Source organism: Budorcas taxicolor, chromosome 15 (genome assembly GCF_023091745.1).
Source record: "Budorcas taxicolor isolate Tak-1 chromosome 15, Takin1.1, whole genome shotgun sequence".
NCBI classification, from domain to species: Eukaryota; Metazoa; Chordata; class Mammalia; order Artiodactyla; family Bovidae; genus Budorcas; species Budorcas taxicolor.
This window is the reverse complement of record NC_068924.1, coordinates 17,642,989-17,662,585: the sequence shown is the minus strand read 5'-3', so window position 1 is coordinate 17,662,585 and position 19,597 is coordinate 17,642,989. Positions and strand designations below refer to the sequence as shown.

Sequence of the window (19,597 nt, the reverse complement as noted above, 5' to 3'; positions counted from 1 at the left end):
ATGTTGACAAATTTGACTTCTCCTGACCCCTCTCTCCTTGGACTGCAGATAGCTACCTTCTCACGGCATCCTCACATGGTCTTTCTTCCGTACCCAAGCATTGCTGGTGTCTCTGTGTGCCCAAATTTCCTCTTCTTAGAACAGCAGTTAGATTGGTTTAGGGCCCACCCCTCCCAAGTACAGTAATATTCTGAGGTACTGGGATTAGCATCTCTATATGAAGTATGCTGTTGTTGTTTAGTCCCTAAGTTGTGTCCAGCTCTTGCAACCCCATGGACTGTAGCCCACCAGGCTCCTCTGTCCATGGGATTCTCCAGGCAAGAATACTGGAGTGGGTGGCCATTTCCTTCTCTAGGAGATCTTCCCAACCAGGAATCAAACCTGTGTCTCTTGCATTGATAGGCAGATTTTTTTTTTTTTTTTTTTTTACCACTGAGCCACTAGGGAAGCTCATATAGGAACATCCTAGACACTATACAGTCCTTGACACCCATATTTTAGCACCTATAACACTATTTACATTGCCTCTTTGTCTTTGTCCATTGCCTCCTTGTCCAGTGAACCACAGGAGCTGTGAAGTCAAAGTATAATGTCTATAACATAGTAGGCATTGAACAAATGTTTGTTGAGTGAATAAAATTTGATTTATTATAAAGAATCTAGTCAAGGCATTGGATGATGTGAAGAAGTATACTTTTTAAGATATGAGTTAGGCTGAGAAAGAAAACAGGTTGGTAGGGATTTAATACAGCTAAACAAGTGTTCAGATACAATTATATGACTTCTCTGATCTGTTCTCAAAAATACCAGGTGTTATCATGTGGTATATAATTTATTAAGCTATATTTTACTATCATCCAGTACCAGCTAACTCTCAGACTATTTCTCTGAAAAAAAAACTTTAATATTTTGAAAGAATGTAAACAAAATGGGTTCTAAACAACTTTTTAAGTGATAGCTAGAGCAGAGCAAAGCTTTCCATTTAAAGTATGCAGACACTCCCACAAAATAAAATTTAGCAGTGAAAGTAATGCCAAATAATGCTACACTTTAGCTCTACAATTTATCAGTGATATACCACCAGTTCCTAAAAATCTTTCCAAAGTATAAAGAACACTGTCTACAAACTCTGCTCAGCATTCCTAAAGCAGGTCAAGAGAACTGGGAAAAATACAGTAAGGATTTTGCCCTGGTAAACCTGGGTCATAGCAAGAATGCTGAGCCCAATTAAAGCCAGGAGATGAACAGGTGGCTTCTCAGGGCCTGATTCTGGCAACTCTGGCTTAAGAAACTGCCAGCAGAGTGCAGAAATCCTGTGTCCATACCAGGACATGAGTTTCTCCAGGCTCACACAGCCTGTGAAGAACTTTCTTTCCTTTGTATAGATTAAAACCACAAGCAGAAAAAAGAAGAACATATAATTAACTAATATAGATAAAATTGAGGTAGGAGATAAATGGGCCCCTGGGCCAGTCAGCTGGGATTTATAAAGTGAAGTAAAATTAAAGCTTTGTTCTCACTCAGACACTCCAAGGACAAAGCTGATGGCAAAAGCAGAGTGCTACTAGAGTAAATAGATAAGGTGCCTACTGCTGAAGTCAAGGAGAACTTCCCTGTCTGCACATGTGCAGGAAGGCTCTTTGGGGGTCAAAACAGGAGGCAGAACCACCCCATAGTATGTGGACATACACCCATAGTCTTCTGAGGTAGGATCCATCTCAGTAAAAAGTTGCACACACATGTTGGGGAGAATCCTAGGACCAGTTAGGAGAGAAGAAACAAGATAATTGGCCAAAAGTAAACCAAGACCCTGGGAAACCTGTGTGCATGCAGGTCAAGAAGCAACAGTTAGAACCAGACATGGAACAAAGGAGTAAATCAAGGCTATATATTGTCACCCTGCTTGTTTAACTGGTATGTAGAGTACTTCATGCAAAATGTCAGGTTAGAAGAATCACAAGCTGGGATCAAGTTTGCCAGGAGAAATATCAACAACGTCAGATATGCAGATAATACCACTGTAATGGCAGAAAGCGAAGAGGAACTAAAGGGCTTCTTGATGAAGGTGAAAGAGGAGAGTGAAAAGCTTGCTTAACATTCAACATTCAAATGACTAAGATCATGGCATCTGGTTCCCTTAGTTCAGTTCAGTTCAGTCACTCATTGGTGTCTGACTCTTTGTGACCCCACGAACTGCAGCATGCCAGGTCTCCCTGTCACTTCATGGCAAATAGATGGAGGAAAAATAGAAACAGTGACAGACTTTATTTTCTTGGACTACAAAATCACTGGGGATTGTGACTGTAGCCATGAAATTAAAAGATTCTTGCTCCTTGGAAGAAAAGCTATGACCAACCCAGAGAGCATATTAAAAAGCAGAGATATCACTTCAAAAAAGGTCCATAGTCAAAGCTATGATTTTTCCAGTAGTCATGTACAGATGTGAGAACTGGACCATAAAGAAGGCTTGAGCACCAAAGAATTGATGCTTTCACATTGTGGTGCTGGAGAAGAAACTTAAGAGTCCTTTGGACTGCAAGGAGATCAAACCAGTCAATCCTAAAGGAAATCAACCCTGAATATTCATTTGAAGAACTGATGCTGAAGCTGAAGCTACAATACTTTGGCCACCTGTTGCGAAGAAACAACTCATTGGAAAAGACCCTGATGATGGGAAAGACTGAGCTCAGGAGAACAGGGTGACAAAGGATGAGATGGTTGGATGGCATCATTGACTCAATGGACATGAGTTTGAGCAAACTCCAGGAGATGGTGAAGACAGGGAAGCCTGATGTGCTGCAGCCCATGGGGTTGCAAAAAGTCAGACTTAGTGACTAAACAACAAAGACCCAGAAGGACTGTCTTATATGTGTGATTTACTTTACCTGTTTACTCATTAGAGAGGATGCCCATACCTTCTCTCTTTGGGTGTATATTTCTGCCTAGTTTCTGACTTAAATAAACTGCTTCTCTCCCACTTGTTGTGTTGTGTCTTTAATAATAAACTTTGTACCTTTTTTAGTTTTTACCTCCTTGAAACTTTCAGATTAGGGTAAGAGCCACTTTGCTTTTAGCTTCTAGCTCCTGGGCTTCCCTGGTGTCTCAGACAGTAAAGAGTCTGCCTGCAGTGCCGGAGACCAGGGTTCGATCCCTGGGTTGGGAAGATTACCTTGGAGAAGGAAATGGCAACCCACTCCAGTATTCTTGCCTGGAAAATCCCATGGACGGAGGAGCCTGGCAGGCTACAGTCCATGGGGTCGCAAAGAATCCCTCATGACTGAGTGACTTCACTAAATTAAGTAGGAGGTTTGTCATTTTCACCTAACAGGAAGTCCAGAAGGTGCTGGGAGGTAGGGGGATGGGTCCTCTCTCCTTTCTACCTCTATGAGCAGGAGCACTTAGGTCTATTTCTACCTGGTGGTCTAGTAGCTAGGATTCCTGGTTTTCATCTAGGTTACCCTGGTTCATTTCCTGTGGAGGGAACTAAGAGCTCTCTCTGGGACACTGAAACTTACTGTTGCCTATCCAAAATCAAAATGGTGGGAAGAGAAAGGTAGACAGTGACTTCCCGCTACCAGGGTCCTTGCCAGTCTTTCCCCAGATCCAACGTCCAGCATCTGAGGACCGAGGAGCATTCAAGACCAATCAACCCCCATCGGTTACAGGGCACAGCAGTTTCTGACTCTGAGGTGATGCTCACCCACCAGCCTCAACTCTGACTCCTGCTACTGAGCACAACTTTTGGTTCCTCGCTTGAGGCTTGGCTCCAACTCAGCGAAGGTTGAACAAACATTTGTTGAAAGAAGGGAAGTATAGGGTTTAGGGGATTTGGGAGACTGGAGGGAGTTACAGTTCAGTGAGGGAGACTGCTGAGCAGAAAACAAGACAGGTAATACAGTTTGATGGGTGCTGTTGTGAACGGAAGGGCTGGGAGAGTTGGCCTTGGACGGGAATCGGGAATGACATTTTGCTCTGCGTCTTTTAAACCCAGTGAAATTCGTTGTTTGAAGGCGTTCGCGTAAGCTCTTCGCCACTGGGCCTTTTCTCTACAGCAATCATCCTGCGCGTCCTTTAAAAAAGACAAGTTTCCTCTGAAGAGTTGCCAAACTCCAGCAGCAGAAGCGGCAGCAGGGCACAGCCTCAAGCACGGTGGTCTCAGCAGCGCCCCCTCCGCCCCGGTCCTCAGACCCGCGCTGCCGGTTGCTGGGCCTGGAGCCGAGTCCATTGCGGCCCCGCGGCCGCGCCCGGCCCCTCTGCGACGGGCTGGCCCTCGCCTTCCGGCCGAGTGGGAACCGGGGGCGGAGCCGCGGGCGGCGGCGCGAAGCCCGCCCCCGAGTGGGCCCCGCTCCCGGCCCGCCGCGCGCCCGGCACCTCCCCGCCGCCGCCGCCGAGCTGGGGCGCCGTGGCCCTGAGACCATGCGCTATCTGCCGCGGGCCCGGCTGCTGGCGCTGCAACTCGCCCTGCTCGTGGCCTCGGGGGCCGCGGAGGCGCCGCTCAGCGCGCCGCGGAGCCTGGTGTGGGGCCCCGGGCTGCAGGCGGGCGTCGTTCTGCCGGTCCGCTATTTCTACCTGCAGGCTGTCAGCTCGGAGGGCCAAAACCTCACCCGCTCGCCCCCAGGTAGTGTTCGACCGCGGGCCTCCCCCGCCCTGCGGCCGCTCCGCGGTTCCCCTCCGCGCGTCCCGGCCTCGACCGCGCGCCCCTCCCCGGGAACCCGCCCGCCGCCCGCCGCCCGCGCGGCGTCCTTCCCTCGGCTCTGGTCACCTCCTCTTCTCCTCCCCTCCCAGACCCAAAGGCGGAAGGGAGTTGCAACGCAAGTCTACTGAATGAATAAATGATCTCCGAGCTCCCTTCCGCAGTTAACGTGCGGGGACTGATAATCCGTATGGATGGCGCCCGGGGTGTTAATGAAAGCAGTGTGAGTCACAAGTTGGAGGTGGTCTTTCTACGCCTGACGAGTTGTCTGATCTGTTACAGCTTGCAGGGAGTGCCTTCACGCGTTGAGTCATCCAGCCCAAGAATCGGATCGGGGTGCGTTGTTTAGGCCTGATCCTACAAAAAGCAGATGTCAGAGAAGCAGGCAATTTAGGAGGCAGTTTTGCAGGCTAGATTTTTTGTTTTGTTAGAGTTTCGAGTTCTTGAAAGCGGATCGCAGGAATTAGTGAAACTCGGAACTTACTAGGTTTTCCCTCTGGTCCTGTCCTGAATCCCTTCTGCCCAGTCGTCCTCCCAGGTTCTCCTTAGTATCTGAAGTTTGCAACTTCTTAACAGCTTGTCCTGCTAGTTTCGAGTTGTTGCCAGTCAGGATTTGCTGATTTATGTCCTGTCAACTGGCACCCGGTTTTGTCGACAAAGAGACAATCAGAATACCCAGCGCCCCTTCCACCGCCAGTGGAAAACTGAGTACTTTGGTTTTTTAAGAAGTCTCCATGGCGCTAAGGATCAGAAGATCCTTAAACCCAGATGTAGTCTTTCACCACGGAGTGTATTTTCTTCTTTATAGTTTTCTTTGTTTTCTAAAAATAATTTTGTAATGTTATAAATGGGGGCGAGGGGATTTAGGTAAAAGATGGAAAACTAAGGAAAAAATTAATTTATACATGAAAAAGATCCAAAATGAAATACTGTTAATCTTACTTTTAATGAAAGAACTATAAATTCAAATAGGCTTCCCAGATGGCACTAGTCGTAAAGAACCCACCTGGCAATGCAGGAGACTTAAGAGACAGTAGGTTCCATTCCTGGGTGGTGAAATCGCCTGGAGGAGAGATAGGAACCCACTCCAGTATTCTTGCCTGGAGAATCCCATGGACAGAGGAGCCTGGAAGGCTACAGTCCATAGGATCACAGAGTGTTGGACTTAGCTAGCACACATGCATAAATTCAAATAAAATTCTATTTTTATTCCTTTTTTAATCTAAAAATACTGGCAAATTTTTTAACTGCAAATACTCAAAAGCTGTTAATGAAATACTCTTAGACAATGACCTTCATCCTTTGGTGGTGGGAGCAAATTGGTCAAATGTTCCTAGAAAGTAATTTTCCATGAAGAATCTTAAACATTTACAAACCTAATGTGCAAAATATATGTCTCAACAGTTAGAAAATGTAAAAATGAAATGTAATGAAAATGAATATGTAAAAATGAAAAAAAAGTCATTTATGAAAAATGTCCGTGTCTTTTAATCTGATAATCAGACTTCTTAAAATATGATCATCATGTAGTCAAAGACTTATGAGCAAGGATATTCTTGCCCCATTATGATTATTTATTGCAATAAGTTTAAAGAGCAGCTATAAGGTAGTTGTTAAACAAAGCATGGTACATTCATGTGATGGAATATTTAACAGCTATTTAAAGTAGCACTTTCAATTCCACTATGAGGTATCTAAAGTAGTCAAATTCAAAGAAAGAGAAAGTAAAATGGTGGCTGCCAGGGGCTGATGGAAGAGGGAAATGAGAAGTTGTTGAATGGTACAGAGTTTTAAGTTTTGCAAAATGAGAAAGGTCTAGAGTTTGTGCACAAAAAATATGAATATATTTCAGTTCAGTTCAGTCGCTCAGTCGTGTCCAACTCTTTGCGACCCCATGAACCGCAGCACGCCAGGCCTCCCTGTTCATCACCATCTCCTGGAGTTCACTCAGACTCATGTCCATCGAGTCTGTGATGCCATCCAGCCATCTCATCCTCGGTTGTCCCTTTCTCCTCCTGCCCCCAATCCCTCCCAGCATCAGAGTCTTTTCCAATGAGTCACTCTTCGCATGAGGTGGCCAAAGTACTGAAGTTTCAGCTTCAGCATCATTCCCTCCAAAGAAATCCCAGGGCTGATCTCCTTCAGAATAGGCTGGTTGGATCTCCTTGCAGTCCAAGGGACTCTCAAGGGTCTTCTCCAACATCACAGTTCAAAAGCATCAATTCTTCGGCGCTCAGCCTTCTTCACAGTCCAACTCTCATATCCATACATGACCACAGGAAAAACCATAGCCTTGACTAGACGGACTTTAGTCGGCAAAGTAATGTCTCTGCTTTTGAATATGCTATCTAGGTTGGACATAACTTTTCTTCCAAGGAGTAAGCATCTTTTAATTTCAGTCACCAGCTGCACTGATTTTGGAGCCCCAAAAAATAAAGTCTGACACTGTTTCCACTGTTTCCCCATCTATTTCCCATGAAGTTATGGGACCGGATGCCATGATCTTCGTTTTCTGAATGTTGAGCTTTAAGCCAACTATTTCACTCTCCTCTTTCACTTTCATCAAGAGGCTTTTTAGTTCCTCTTCACTTTCTGCCATAAGGGTGGTGTCATCTGCATATCTGAGGTTATTGATATTTCTCCAGGCAATCTTGATTCCAGCTTGTGTTTCTTCCAGCCCACCGTTTCTCATGATGTACTCTGCATAGAAGTTAAATAAGCAGGGTGACAATATACAGCCTTGACGTACTCCTTTTCCTATTTGGAACCAGTCTGTTGTTCCATGCCCAGTTCTAACTGTTGCTTCCTGACCTGCATACAGATTTCTCAAGAGGCAGGTTAGGTGGTCTGCTATTGCCATCTCTTTCAGAATGTTCCACAGTTTATTGTGATCCACACAGTCAAAGGCTTTGGCATAGTCCATAAAGCAGAAATAGATGTTTTTCTGGAACTCTTTTGCTTTTTCCATGATCCAGAGGATGTTGGCAATTTGATCTCTGATTCCTCTGCCTTTTCTAAAACCAGCTTGAACATCAGGGTGTTCACGGGTCACGTATTGCTGTAGCCTGGCTTGGAGAATTTTGAGCATTACTTTACTAGCATGTGAGATGAGTGCAATTGTGCGGTAGTTTGAGCATTCTTTGGCATTGCCTTTCTTTGGGATTGGAATGAAAACTGACCTTTTCCAGTTCTGTGGCCACTGCTGAATTTTCCAAATTTGCTGGCATATTGAGTGCAGCACTTTCACAGCATCATCTGTCAGGATTGGAAATAGCTCAACTGGAATGCCATCACCTCCACTAGCTTTGTTCATAGTGATACTTTCTAAGGCCCACTTGACTTCACATTCCAGGATGTCTGGCTCTAGATTAGTGATCACATCATCCTGATTATCTGGGTCATGAAGATCTTTTTTGTACAGTTCTTCTGTGTATTCTTGCCACCTCTTCTTAATATCTTCTGCTTCTGTTAGGTCCATACCATTTCTGTCCTTTATCGAGCCCATCTTTGCATGAAATGTTCCCTTGGTATCTCTAATTTTCTTGAAGAGACCTCTAGTCTTTCCCATTTTGTTGTTTTCCTTGATTTCTTTGCATTGATCGCTGAAGAATATACTTAACACTACTGAAATGTACACTTAAAAATGGTTAAGATGGTCAGTTTTATGTGTTTCAAATCACAATAAAATTTTTGATGTTTTAAAATATTATTTAGTAATGCTTATACAAGTTTAAGGATGGAACAGGAAACAAATTATATAGTTTTATTCCAAGTCATAATAAATAAATGAACCTGTACCTCATACATCAGGATTATTGGTGGTCACAGCAAGAGAGTAACACATTTTTTTTTCACTGTTCTTTTTACCCCCAAATGATCATAATGTTTTAATAATCAAGAGAAAAGTCATAAGGAAACAAACTAAAGACTTTCACCAAGTTCTTTTAGACAACCTCACTTTTATTCCTTTAGATTCTCCTTTCAGGATATGATTCCTAGCTTCCGTTTAAAAACCTGCCCTAAAAGTCTCACCCAACCAGTCTTTACATTTTCTGCTAACATGGTTCACTTACAAGTCCTAAAAAATTTCTTTCTCCAAGAACTAAATGAAAAATAAGGAAAATTTTCCCAAACTGTAATCTTACATGACTTACCAAGATTCCCTTATTAATTAGCACTCTCATTTAACAATGTTACACTTATCTGAGTACTATTATTATGCCGCATATCTCCAGGAACCTAGATAGCAAACATGTGAACTTGAATGGTCTAAAACAGGGGGATTTCAAACAGGAGTTCACAGACAGAAATTTGGGGGTCTGTGATTTTGGATGAGCAAGAAACCAATCTATATCTTTATTTTCAGTAACCTCTGACTTAAATTGAGTATTTCCTTCTATTATGGTTGTAGGCAAAACCTGTTGACATTGTTATATTCCCAGCATCTAACACACTGCCTGGCAGAGTTGCTCAGTAATTATTGTAGAAGAAAAGAAAGAAGAGATGGAGAGAGGGTGTTTGGAGTATGTCTAGATAGCAAGATACCAGGACTCTTTTCTACTCAGTCGTCCTCTACCTTCATCAGTAATACCTCCGTAAAATTATCTTACCTCCTAGTTATGTAGCACTTCAGTGTTTTGAATTGTGCCCTGTTTCATATGCTCTCCTTAATCATCTTGTGAGTTAGTAAGAGTGCTAGTCACTCAGTTGTGTCCAACTCTTTGTGACCCCATGGACTGTAGCCCACCAGGCTCCTCTGTCCATGGAATTCTCCAGGCAAGGTTATGGAGTGGGTAGCCATTCCCTTTTCCAGGGGATCTTCTCGGCTGAGGGTTTGAACCCAGGTCTCCTTCATCGCAGACAGATTCTTTACTGTCTGAGTCACTACGATAGGAACGACTGGTATTATTCTCTTCACTATTCCTGTAAGAAACAAGCTTAGTGAAAATAAATATTTTTCCTGTGGTTCCACAGTGGATAAATGTAAAAGTCATATCCAGATTCCCCACACTTTCAATACCTAGTTCAATGGTCTTTCCCTTTTATCAAATCACTGGTATTGTTAATAAGATCTCTGTTTTCAATAGGTTCTTGTAGAATATTCCCAATTAGCAGGCAGTTATACATTTGGGAGGATTTCCATTTAGCCTCGAGTTGTACCAAGTTGGCCTTCAGGACTGTTCCCTTGGCCAGGTGGAGTCAGCCCTTTTGTTGCAGCTGTAGAGAGCATTAATAAAATTCCTAAACAAAAAGGGAGATGAAGACTCCATTGTAACAGGAATGACAAAGGTTATTTTTCCAACTATGAATTTTGAGAACCTTGTTGTTCTTACTCAGTCACTAAGTCATGTCCAACTCTTTGTGACACCATGAACTGCAGCATGCCAGGCTCCTTTGTCGTCCACTATCTGGCAGAGTATGGTCAAATTCATATCCATTGAGTCAGTGATGCTATCTAACCATCTCATCCTCTGTTGCCCGCTTCTTTTGCCTTCAATATTTCCCAGCATCAAGGTCTTATCCAATGAGCTGGCTTCTCACATTGGGTGGGCAAAGTATTGGAGCATCGAAACAAAAACAAAGTATTGGAGCTTCAGCTTCAGCATCAGTCCTTCCATTAAATATTCAGGGTTGATTTCCATTAGGTTTGACTGGTTTAATCTCCTTGCAGTCCAAGGGACTCTCAAGAATCTTCTCCAGCACAATTCAAAAGCATCAAGTCTTTGATGCTCAGCATTCTTTATGGTCCAGCTCTCACATGCATACATGACTACTGGAAAAACCATAGCTTTGACTATATGGACCTTTGTTTGCAAAGTGATGTCTCTGCTTTTTAATATGCTGTCTAGGTTTATCATAGCGTTTCTTCCAAGGAGCAAGTATCTTTAAATTTTATGGCTGTTGTCACTGTCTCCAATGATTTTGGAGCCCAGGAAAGTAAAATCTGTCCCTGCTTCAGCTTTTCCCCCCCCCTATTTGCCATGAAGTGATGGGACCTGATCTATAACCTTAGTTTTTTAAATGTTGAGTTTCAAGCCAGCTTTTTCACTCTCCTCTTTCACCCTCATTGAGAAGCTCTTTAGTTCCTTTTCACTTTCTACCGTTACAGTGGTATCATCTGCATATCTGAAGTTATTGATATTTGTCCAGGCAATCTTGATTCCAGCTTGTGATTCATCCAGCATGACATTTTGCATGATGTACCCTGCATATAAGTTAAATAAGCAGAATGACAGTATACAGCCTTGACGTACACCTTTCCCAATGTTGAACCAGTCTATTGAACCAGTCTATTGTTCTGGTTCTAACTGTTCCTTCTTGACCTGCATACAGATTTCTCAGGAGGCAGGTAAGGTGGTCTGGCATTCCCATCTCTTGAAGAATTTTCCACAGTTTGTTGTGATCCATATAGTCAAAGGCCTTAATATAGTCAATGAAGCGGAAGTCATTTTTCTGGAATTCCCTTGCTTTCTCTATGGTAAAATGGATGTTGGCAATTTGATCTCTGGTTCCTCTGCCCTTTGTAAATCCAGCTTGTACCTCTGGAATTTCTTGCTTCACATATTGCTAAAGCCTAGCTTGAAGGATTTTGAGCATAACCTTGTTAGCATGTGAAAAGAGCACAATTGTATGTTAGTTTGAATATTCTTTGGCATTGCCCTTCTGTGGAATTGGAATGAAAGGTGACCTTTTCCAGTCCTGTGGCCACTGCTGAGTTTTCCAAATTTGGTGATATATTGAGTGCAGCACTTTAACGGCATCATCTTTTAATATTTTAAATAGTTCAGCTGGTATTCTCTCACCTCCACTAACTTTGTTTGTAGCAGTGCTTTCTAAGGCCCACTTGAGTTCACACTCCAGAATGTCCAGCTCTAGGTGAGTGACCACATCATTGGTTATTTGGGTTATTAAGACCTTTCTTGTATAGTTCTTCGGTGTATTTTTGCTGCCTCTTCTTAATCTCTTCTACCTCTGTTAGGTCTACTTGCTGTTTATGTCCTTTCTCGTGCCCATCCTTGCATGAATTGTTCCCTTGGTATCACCAATTTTCTTGAAAAGATCTCTAGTCTTTCCCATTTTATTGTTTTCCTCTATTTCTTTGCATTGTTCACATAAGAACACCTTCTTATCTCTCCTTGCTATTCGCTGGAACTCTGTATTCAGTTGGGTATATCTTTCCCTTTCTCCCTTGTCCTTCTTTTCTCTTCTTTCCTCAGCTCTTTGTAAAGCCTCCTCAGACAACCATTTTGCCTTTTTGCATTTCTTTTTCTTTGGGATGGTTTTAGTCAGTGCCTAATATACAGTGTTAGGAACCACCATCCTTAGTTCTTCAGGCATTCTGTCTACCAGATCTAAACACTTGACCATATTTGTCATCCACCATATAATCATAATGGATTTGATTTAGGTCATACTTGAATGGTCTAGTGGTTTTCCCCATTTTCTTTAATTTGAGCCTGAATTTTGCTGATCTGAGCTACAGTCAGCAACAGGTCTTGTTTTGGCTGACTATATAAAGTGTTTCTATCTTTGGCTGCAAAGAATATAAACAATCTGATCTCATTATTGGCCATCTGGGTTATGTTCATATGTGGAGTCATCTCTTGAGTTGTTGGAAAAGAGTGTTTGCTATGACCAGTGTGTTCTCTTGACAAAATTCTGTTAGCCTTTGCCCTGCTTCATTTTGTACTCCAAGGCCAAACTTGCCTGTTACTCCAGGTAAGTCTTGACTTCCAACCCCCTAAGATGAAAAGGATATCTTTTTTGATGTTAATTCTAGAAGGTTTTGTAGGTCTTCATAACTGGTCAGCTTCAGCTTCTTCCATGTCAGTGGTTGGGACATAGCCTTGGGTTACTGTGATATTGAATGCTTTGCCTTAACTGAACTGAGATTATTCTGTCATTTTTGAGATTGCATCCAGGTACCAAGTACTGCCTTTTGGACTTTTTTGTTGACTATGAGGGCTACTCCATTTTTTCTAAAGGATTCTCACCCACAGTAGTAGATATCATGGTCATCTGAATTAAATTCTCCCATTCTGTAGCCTGCCAGGGTCCTGTGTCCATGGAATTCTTTAGAAAAGAATACTGGAATGAGTGGGTAGCCATTCCTTTTTCCAGGCGATCTTCCTGACCCAGAGACTGAACCAGGGAAGTCCCTCATCACTTTCTTTCACTTTCATTCCGGTCCATTTTAGTTCACCGATTCCTAAGATGTTGATATTCATTCTTGCCGTCTCCTGATTCATGAATATACCTTGATTCATGAATCTAGCATTCCAGGTTCATATGCAATATTCTTTACAGCATCAGACTTTACTTTCACCACTAGACGAATCCACAACTGAGTGTCGTTTCTGCTTTGACCCAACTATTTCATTCTTACTAGAGCTACTAGTAATTGCCATCTGCACTTCCTTAGTAGCATATTGGTCAGCTGCTTACCTGGGAGGCTTATCTTCTGGTGTTATATCTTTTAGCCTTTTCATACTGTCTATAGTGTTCTCCAGGCAAGAATACTGGAGTGGGTTGCCATTTCCTTCTCCAGTGGACTACGTTTTATCAGATTCTTCACTGTGACCCATCTGTCTTAGGTGGCCCTGTACGGCGCAGCTTCATAGCATCACTGAGTTATACAAGCCCCTTCACCATGACAGTGCTGTGATCCATGAAGGGGAATCTATATGTCAGCTTTACACAGTGCGATAAATTGGATTCAAAATGGGCTTTGAAGGAAGAGTCAAGCTGTGTGCAAATTTTGGTTCTGCTACTCATACATATGAGACCTTGGTGAAGTTACTGAACTTCTTCATGATAGCCTTTGGCTTCCTGATCTGTAATATGGGATGACAAATACCTTTCTCACAAGTTCTTGGAGGAAATAAATAAGAGATATGAAAATCTCAAGCTCAGGGACAGGCACAGTCCTCCTGACTAAGTAAGTGAATTTTTAAAAAAAATGCTTTCTTTCCCAATCAAAAGTTTTCAAAATTTCCAAGTCTAATGATATAAAGTTTTGATACTGCCAACCTCCTTTTGTCTCCTTTAGTCACTGCATTCTTATTCAGTTTGCTATCTTTCATAAAGAAGTGTGAATTTGTAGAACAGAAAAGCTCAAGCTGACTTCATTTCTGTTCCATTATATTAGCCTCCAAAGCAAATGAAAATTCACATTCCTTCTATATGAAGCAATTTGAAATGACACTCTTCTTGTTTCTTCTTTTATGAGGGTAGGATTGCTTATTTCTAATTTAGTCCTGATCAATTTTAAATTAATGAAGTGTTCTGGAGATTTATTCTCTAAGCTAAGTTTCTTTCAAAATGTCACATAGTCATTAATATGCTTGTCCTATCTGTGTTTTATTTAAAATCATAAACTTATGGAGGATAGAACTATTTGATAGGTGATAAGAAGCTTTTCTGTCCTGTTTTCAATCTGGGGAGAGAATGGTGGAAATGGCTTTTTAGTCCCCAGGCTCTGCCTTCCTGATTTTCAGTCTGCCACACCACTTTACCTTTCTGAAACTAAGTGGGAAATAACACAAAGCAATGATTTATACATTTCATTAGGCATTTCAGGTAATTGACCAACATTTATAATAATTTCACATTATTATTATTTTTTTTACAACATCCCTTACAGTTATCTCATTTCATTTATTTAGGCAGATGTCTTTCATAATTTTATCACACTTTTTCAAAAATTCTAAAAAGTATGTGTTTGGTACTTAATTATTTACTAGCAATATATCAGACACTACATTACTATTACTAAACTGAAGAGACTAAGAAATATTTTTTCTGACCCACAAGAAAAAAATAAAACCTTTGAAGATCAAAAAAAAGTAGAAACATCACTCACTAGATTTAGAAACTAAGAATAAGAAAAATAAACTTTTTTCTTCAGTAATTTCAAAAATATATGTTAAATATGTTTAATATTTGAATATTATTAAATATAGATATGATATAAAAGATTTCTTTGATCACAATTTGCTGTTTACCAAGACTGTGTATTTCAGAAGATTCACCACTTTTCTTTAAACATTTTCCTTTGATATGGTAATAAACTGTGATTAGGATATTGACTGCTCCTTGTTTTCAAAGTGCTTGAGGATCAGATCTGCGCTGAGTGCAGGTATGTCCACTGTACTCTCTGAAGAAAAAAGTACCAATGTTTATTCCTGCAACAGTATTGTTTCAAAGCCTAAAAAAGTCAGCTAATACACTGCAAAAAGAGAAGGGAAAGTTTACTAAGTAGGTATTGTCTATCCTGGAACAGAAAATCCACAGAATTTTGAAGTTTAAAGGAATGATAGAGTAACCTAATGTAACTGTTTCATTTCAATTCTAGGAAAGAAGCTTAGAGGGGTACATCTAGTATTTACAAGGTGTGTGAGTTTGTGTGTAGGTGAGTGTGTTGTATTTGTGCAAATCTAGTAAATAACCATAATCTCTCTCTACTTAAGGAAATGGAAGGGAAATTTCTTCAGAACTGAGGGCTATTAGGTATTAAAATGGACTACAAAGAAGACTTGTGCACGCTTTATAAGGAGAAAGTGGAATTTTCTTAGAGCTACACAATCCTAAAAGTTTATGGATACTTTTAAACTGTGGTGTTAGAGAAGACTCTTCAGAGTTCCTCAGACTGTAAGGAGATCAAATGAGTAAATCCTAAAGGAAAGCAGTCCTGATTATTCATTGGAAGGACTGATGCTGAAGCTGAAACTCCAATACTTTGGCCACCTGATGCGAAGAACTGACTCATTGGAAAAGACCCTGATGCTGGGAAAGACTGAGGCAGGAGGAGAAGGGGATGACAGAGAATGAGATGGTAGGATGGCATCACTGACTTAGTGAACATGAGTTTGAGCAAGCTCCGGGAGATGGTGAAGGAGAGGGAAGCCTGGCATGCTGCACTCCATGGGGTCACAATCAGACACAACTGAGCAACTGAACTGAAGTGGGCTTTTAAACCTACCCAAAGGAGAAACTTCAGACTTAAATTAAAGAAAGTAGGGAAAACCATGCGACCATTCAGGTATGACCTAAATCAAATCCCTTATAATTATACAGTAGAAGTGACAAATAAGTTCAACGGATTAGATCTTATGACAGAATGCCTGAAGAACTATGAACAAGTTAGTAACATTGTAAAGGAAGCAGTGATCAAAATCATCCCCCAAAAAAAGAAATGCAAAAGGGCAAAATGGATGTCTGAGGAGGCCTTACAAATAGCTGAGAAAAGAATAGAAGGCAAAGAAGAAAAAGAAAATATACCCATCTGAATGTAATTCCAAAGAATAAGAAGAGGTAAGAAAGCCTTAACTGACCAGTGCAAAGAGATGGAGGGAAAACAATAGAATGGGAAAGACTAGAGATCTCTTCAAGAAAATTGGAGATTCCAAGGGAACATTTTATGCAAAGATGTGCACAACAAAGGACAGAAATGGCATGGATTTAGAAGACAATATTAAGAAGAGGTGGCAAGAATACACAGCAGAACTATACAAAAAATATTTAATGACCCAGGTAATCACGATGGTGTGGTCACTCACCTAAAGCCAGATGTCCTGGAGTTTGAAGTCAAGTGGGCCTTAGGAAGCATCACTAGGAACAAAGCTAGTGGAGGTGATGGAATTCCAGTTGACCTATTTCAAATTCTAAAAGATGATGTTGTGAAAGTGCTGCACTCAATATGCCAGCTAATCTGGAAATCTCAGCAGAGGCCACAGGACTGGAAAAGGTCAGTTTTCATTCCAATCCCAAAGAAAGGCAATGCCAAAGAATGTTCAAACTGTGCACTATTATATTCATTCCACATGCTAGCAAAGTAATGCTCAAAATTCTCCAAGCTAGGTTTTAACACTGCATGAACCAAGAACTTCCAGATATTCAAGCTGGATTTACAAAAGGCAGAGGAATCAGAGATCAAATTGCCAACATACATTGGATCATAGAAAAAGCAAGAGAATTCCAGAAAAACATCTACTTTTGCTTCATTGACTGCACTAAAGCCTTTGACTGTGTGGATCACAATAAATTGTGAAAAATTCTTCAAGAGATGGGAATACCAGACCACCTTACCTGCTTCCTGAGAAATCTGTTTGCAGGTCAAGAAGCAACAGTTAGAATTGAACATGAAACAACGTACTGATTCCAGATTGGGAAAGGAGTATGGCAAGGCTGTATATTGTCACCTTGCTTATTTAACTTATATGCAGAGTACATTATGTGAAATGCCAGGCTGGATGAAGCACAAGCTGGAATCAAGATTGCCAGGAGAAATATCAGTAACCTCTATATGCAGATGACACCACCCTTATGGCATAAAGCAAAGAGGAACTAAAGAGCCTCTTGATGAAAGTGAGAGAAAAGAGTGAAAAAGCTGACTTAAAACTCAACATTCAAAAAACAAAGATCATGGCATCTGGTCCCATCACTTCATGGCAAATAGATGGGGAAACAATGGAAACAGTGACAGACTTTATTTTCTTGGGCTCCAAAATTACTGCAGATGGTGACTGCAGCCATGAAATTAAAAGTTGCTTGCCCCTTGGAAGAAAAGCTATAATCAACCTAGACAGCATATTAAAAAGCAGAGACATTACTTTGCAACAGACTTCTGTATGGTCAAAGCCATGGTTTTTCCAGTAGTCATTTTTGGATGTGAGACTGGATCATAAAGAAGGCTGAGCACTGAACAATTGATGATTTTGAAATCTGGTGTTGGAGAAGACTCTTGAGAGTCCTTTGCACTGCAAAGAGATCCAACCAGTCAATCCTAAAGGAAATCAGTCCTGAATATTCACTGGGTTGACTGATGCTGAAGCTGAACCTCCAGTACTTTGGCCACCTGATGCAAAAAGCTGATTCATTAGAAAAGATCCTGATGCTGGGAAAGATTGAAGGCAGGAGGAGAAGGGGATGACAGAGGATGAGGTAGCTGGATGGCATCACCAGCTCAATGGACATGAGTTTGAGCAAGCTCTGCGAGATGGTGAAGGACAGGGAGGCCTGGCGTGCTGCAGTCCATGGAGTCACAAAGAATCTGACATGACTGAGCGACTGAACTGAACTGAACTCACAGTTAACTTACAGTGTTTCAGGCCCACAGGAAGGTGATTCACTTATACACATACAGATATATTATTTTTCAGATTATTTTCCACTGTAGATTATTATAAGATATTGACTATAGGTTCCTGTGCTATAGAGTAAATTTTTGCTGCTTATTGCATATCTAATTTTTTAAATTAGAAATCAAGCATTCTATTCACACAAGTCAAACAAGTGAAATCAAAATGTCATACATAGTTTTTAATGAGGTAAAAATTCATGTTTTCTAAAATATATATAATACATACTATTTATATGTATACAAAAACTTTTCTACTTTGCTTGATAAAGGCTTGAGAAAGAACTTCAAAAAAAAAAGAAGAGATGGAGAAATTGGGAAACATAAGTAAATGAAATGGGAGCACTGAATATGAAATGACAAAAGTAAAACAAACTAGATAAAAGTAAAGGATCATCATATAGTCCATTTGTTTTTAAACATGGCTGCTCAATAGAAACATACTTGGAGCTTTAGAGAAAAAAAGCAATACCTGAACACTTGTATTTTTCAAAAAAAATACCAAGATAATTCTGATACACATCTGGATTTCAAAAAATGATTACAGGTTTTTCTATTAGTTCCTAGTTTTGGGTGATATAGAGTTCTATTATTTTTCTGTTGACCAATCATGATACAGTGGTATTAAGTGGGCAACAGTTACATAATCACAATAGTAAAAGATGCTTATCAGTTTTCACAATCGATCAGTTCAGTTCAGTTCAGTTGCTCAGTCGTGTCCAACTCTTTGTGACCCCATGAATCACAGCACGCCAGGCCTCCCTGTCCATCACCAACTCCCGGAGTTCACTCAGACTCATGTCCATCGAGTCAGTGATGCCATCCAGCCATCTCATCCTCTGTCATCCCCTTTCCCTCCTGCCCCCAATCCCTCCCAGCATCAGAGTCTTTTCCAATGAGTCAACTCTATGCATGAGGTGGCCAAAGTACTGGAGTTCCAGCTTCAGCATCATTCCTTCCAAAGAAATCCCAGGGCTGATCTCCTTCAGAATGGACTGGTTGGATCTCCTTGCAGTCCAAGGGACTCTCAAGAGTCTTCTCCAACATCACAGTTCAAAAGCATCAATTCTTCGGCGCTCAGCCTTCTTCACAGTCCAACTCTCACATCCATACATGACCACAGGAAAAACCATAGCCTTGACTAGACGGACCTTAGTCGGCAAAGTAATGTCTCTGCTTTTGAATATGCTATCTAGGTTGGTCACAATCAATAACCAAACACAAAATAAAAGATAATTACAATTGCAAGCCATATGGGGAACATGATTAACCTAACAATAGAAAATAATTACATACAATTTGGGAAGGGGGGGGTCAAGCAGAGTGATGTGGTAAGTGGAAGTGCATACATGCACATGTTTTCATCTGTCCAGCCAGTCTATGTCTTTTGGTTGGTGCATTTAATTCATTTATATTATGATAACTATCAATATGTATGAACCTGTTACCATTTTCTTAATTATTTGGGGTTCATTTTGTGTAGGTTTTTTCCTTCTCTTGTGTTTCCTGCCTAGGGAAGTTCCTTTAACATTTGTGATAAAACTGGTTTGGTGGTGCTGAATTCTCTTAACTTCTGCTTGTCTGGAAAGCATTTGATTTCTCCATCAAATCTGAAGGACAGACTTGCTGGGTAGAGTATTTTTGGTTGTCAGCTCTTCCCTTTCATCACTTGGAATATATCATGCCATTCCCTTCTGGCTTCTAGAGTTTCTGTTGAGAAATCAGCTGGCAACCTGAAAGGAGTTCCCTTGTATGTTATGTGTCAT

The 19,597-nt window shown here is 41.1% G+C and overlaps 1 protein-coding gene across 1 annotated transcript in view; it reads left to right on the top strand.

Moving 5' to 3' along the window:
* The first annotated feature begins 4,416 nt into the window (after positions 1–4,416).
* Positions 4,417–19,597, top strand: part of POGLUT3 (protein O-glucosyltransferase 3) — a 31,793-nt gene continuing 16,612 nt past the window's right edge. The window contains exons 1-2 of the mRNA XM_052653122.1: positions 4,417–4,618; positions 4,976–5,029. Of these exons, the coding sequence (XP_052509082.1) occupies positions 4,417–4,618; positions 4,976–5,029 (256 nt within the window). The remainder of the gene's footprint in view (positions 4,619–4,975; positions 5,030–19,597) is intronic.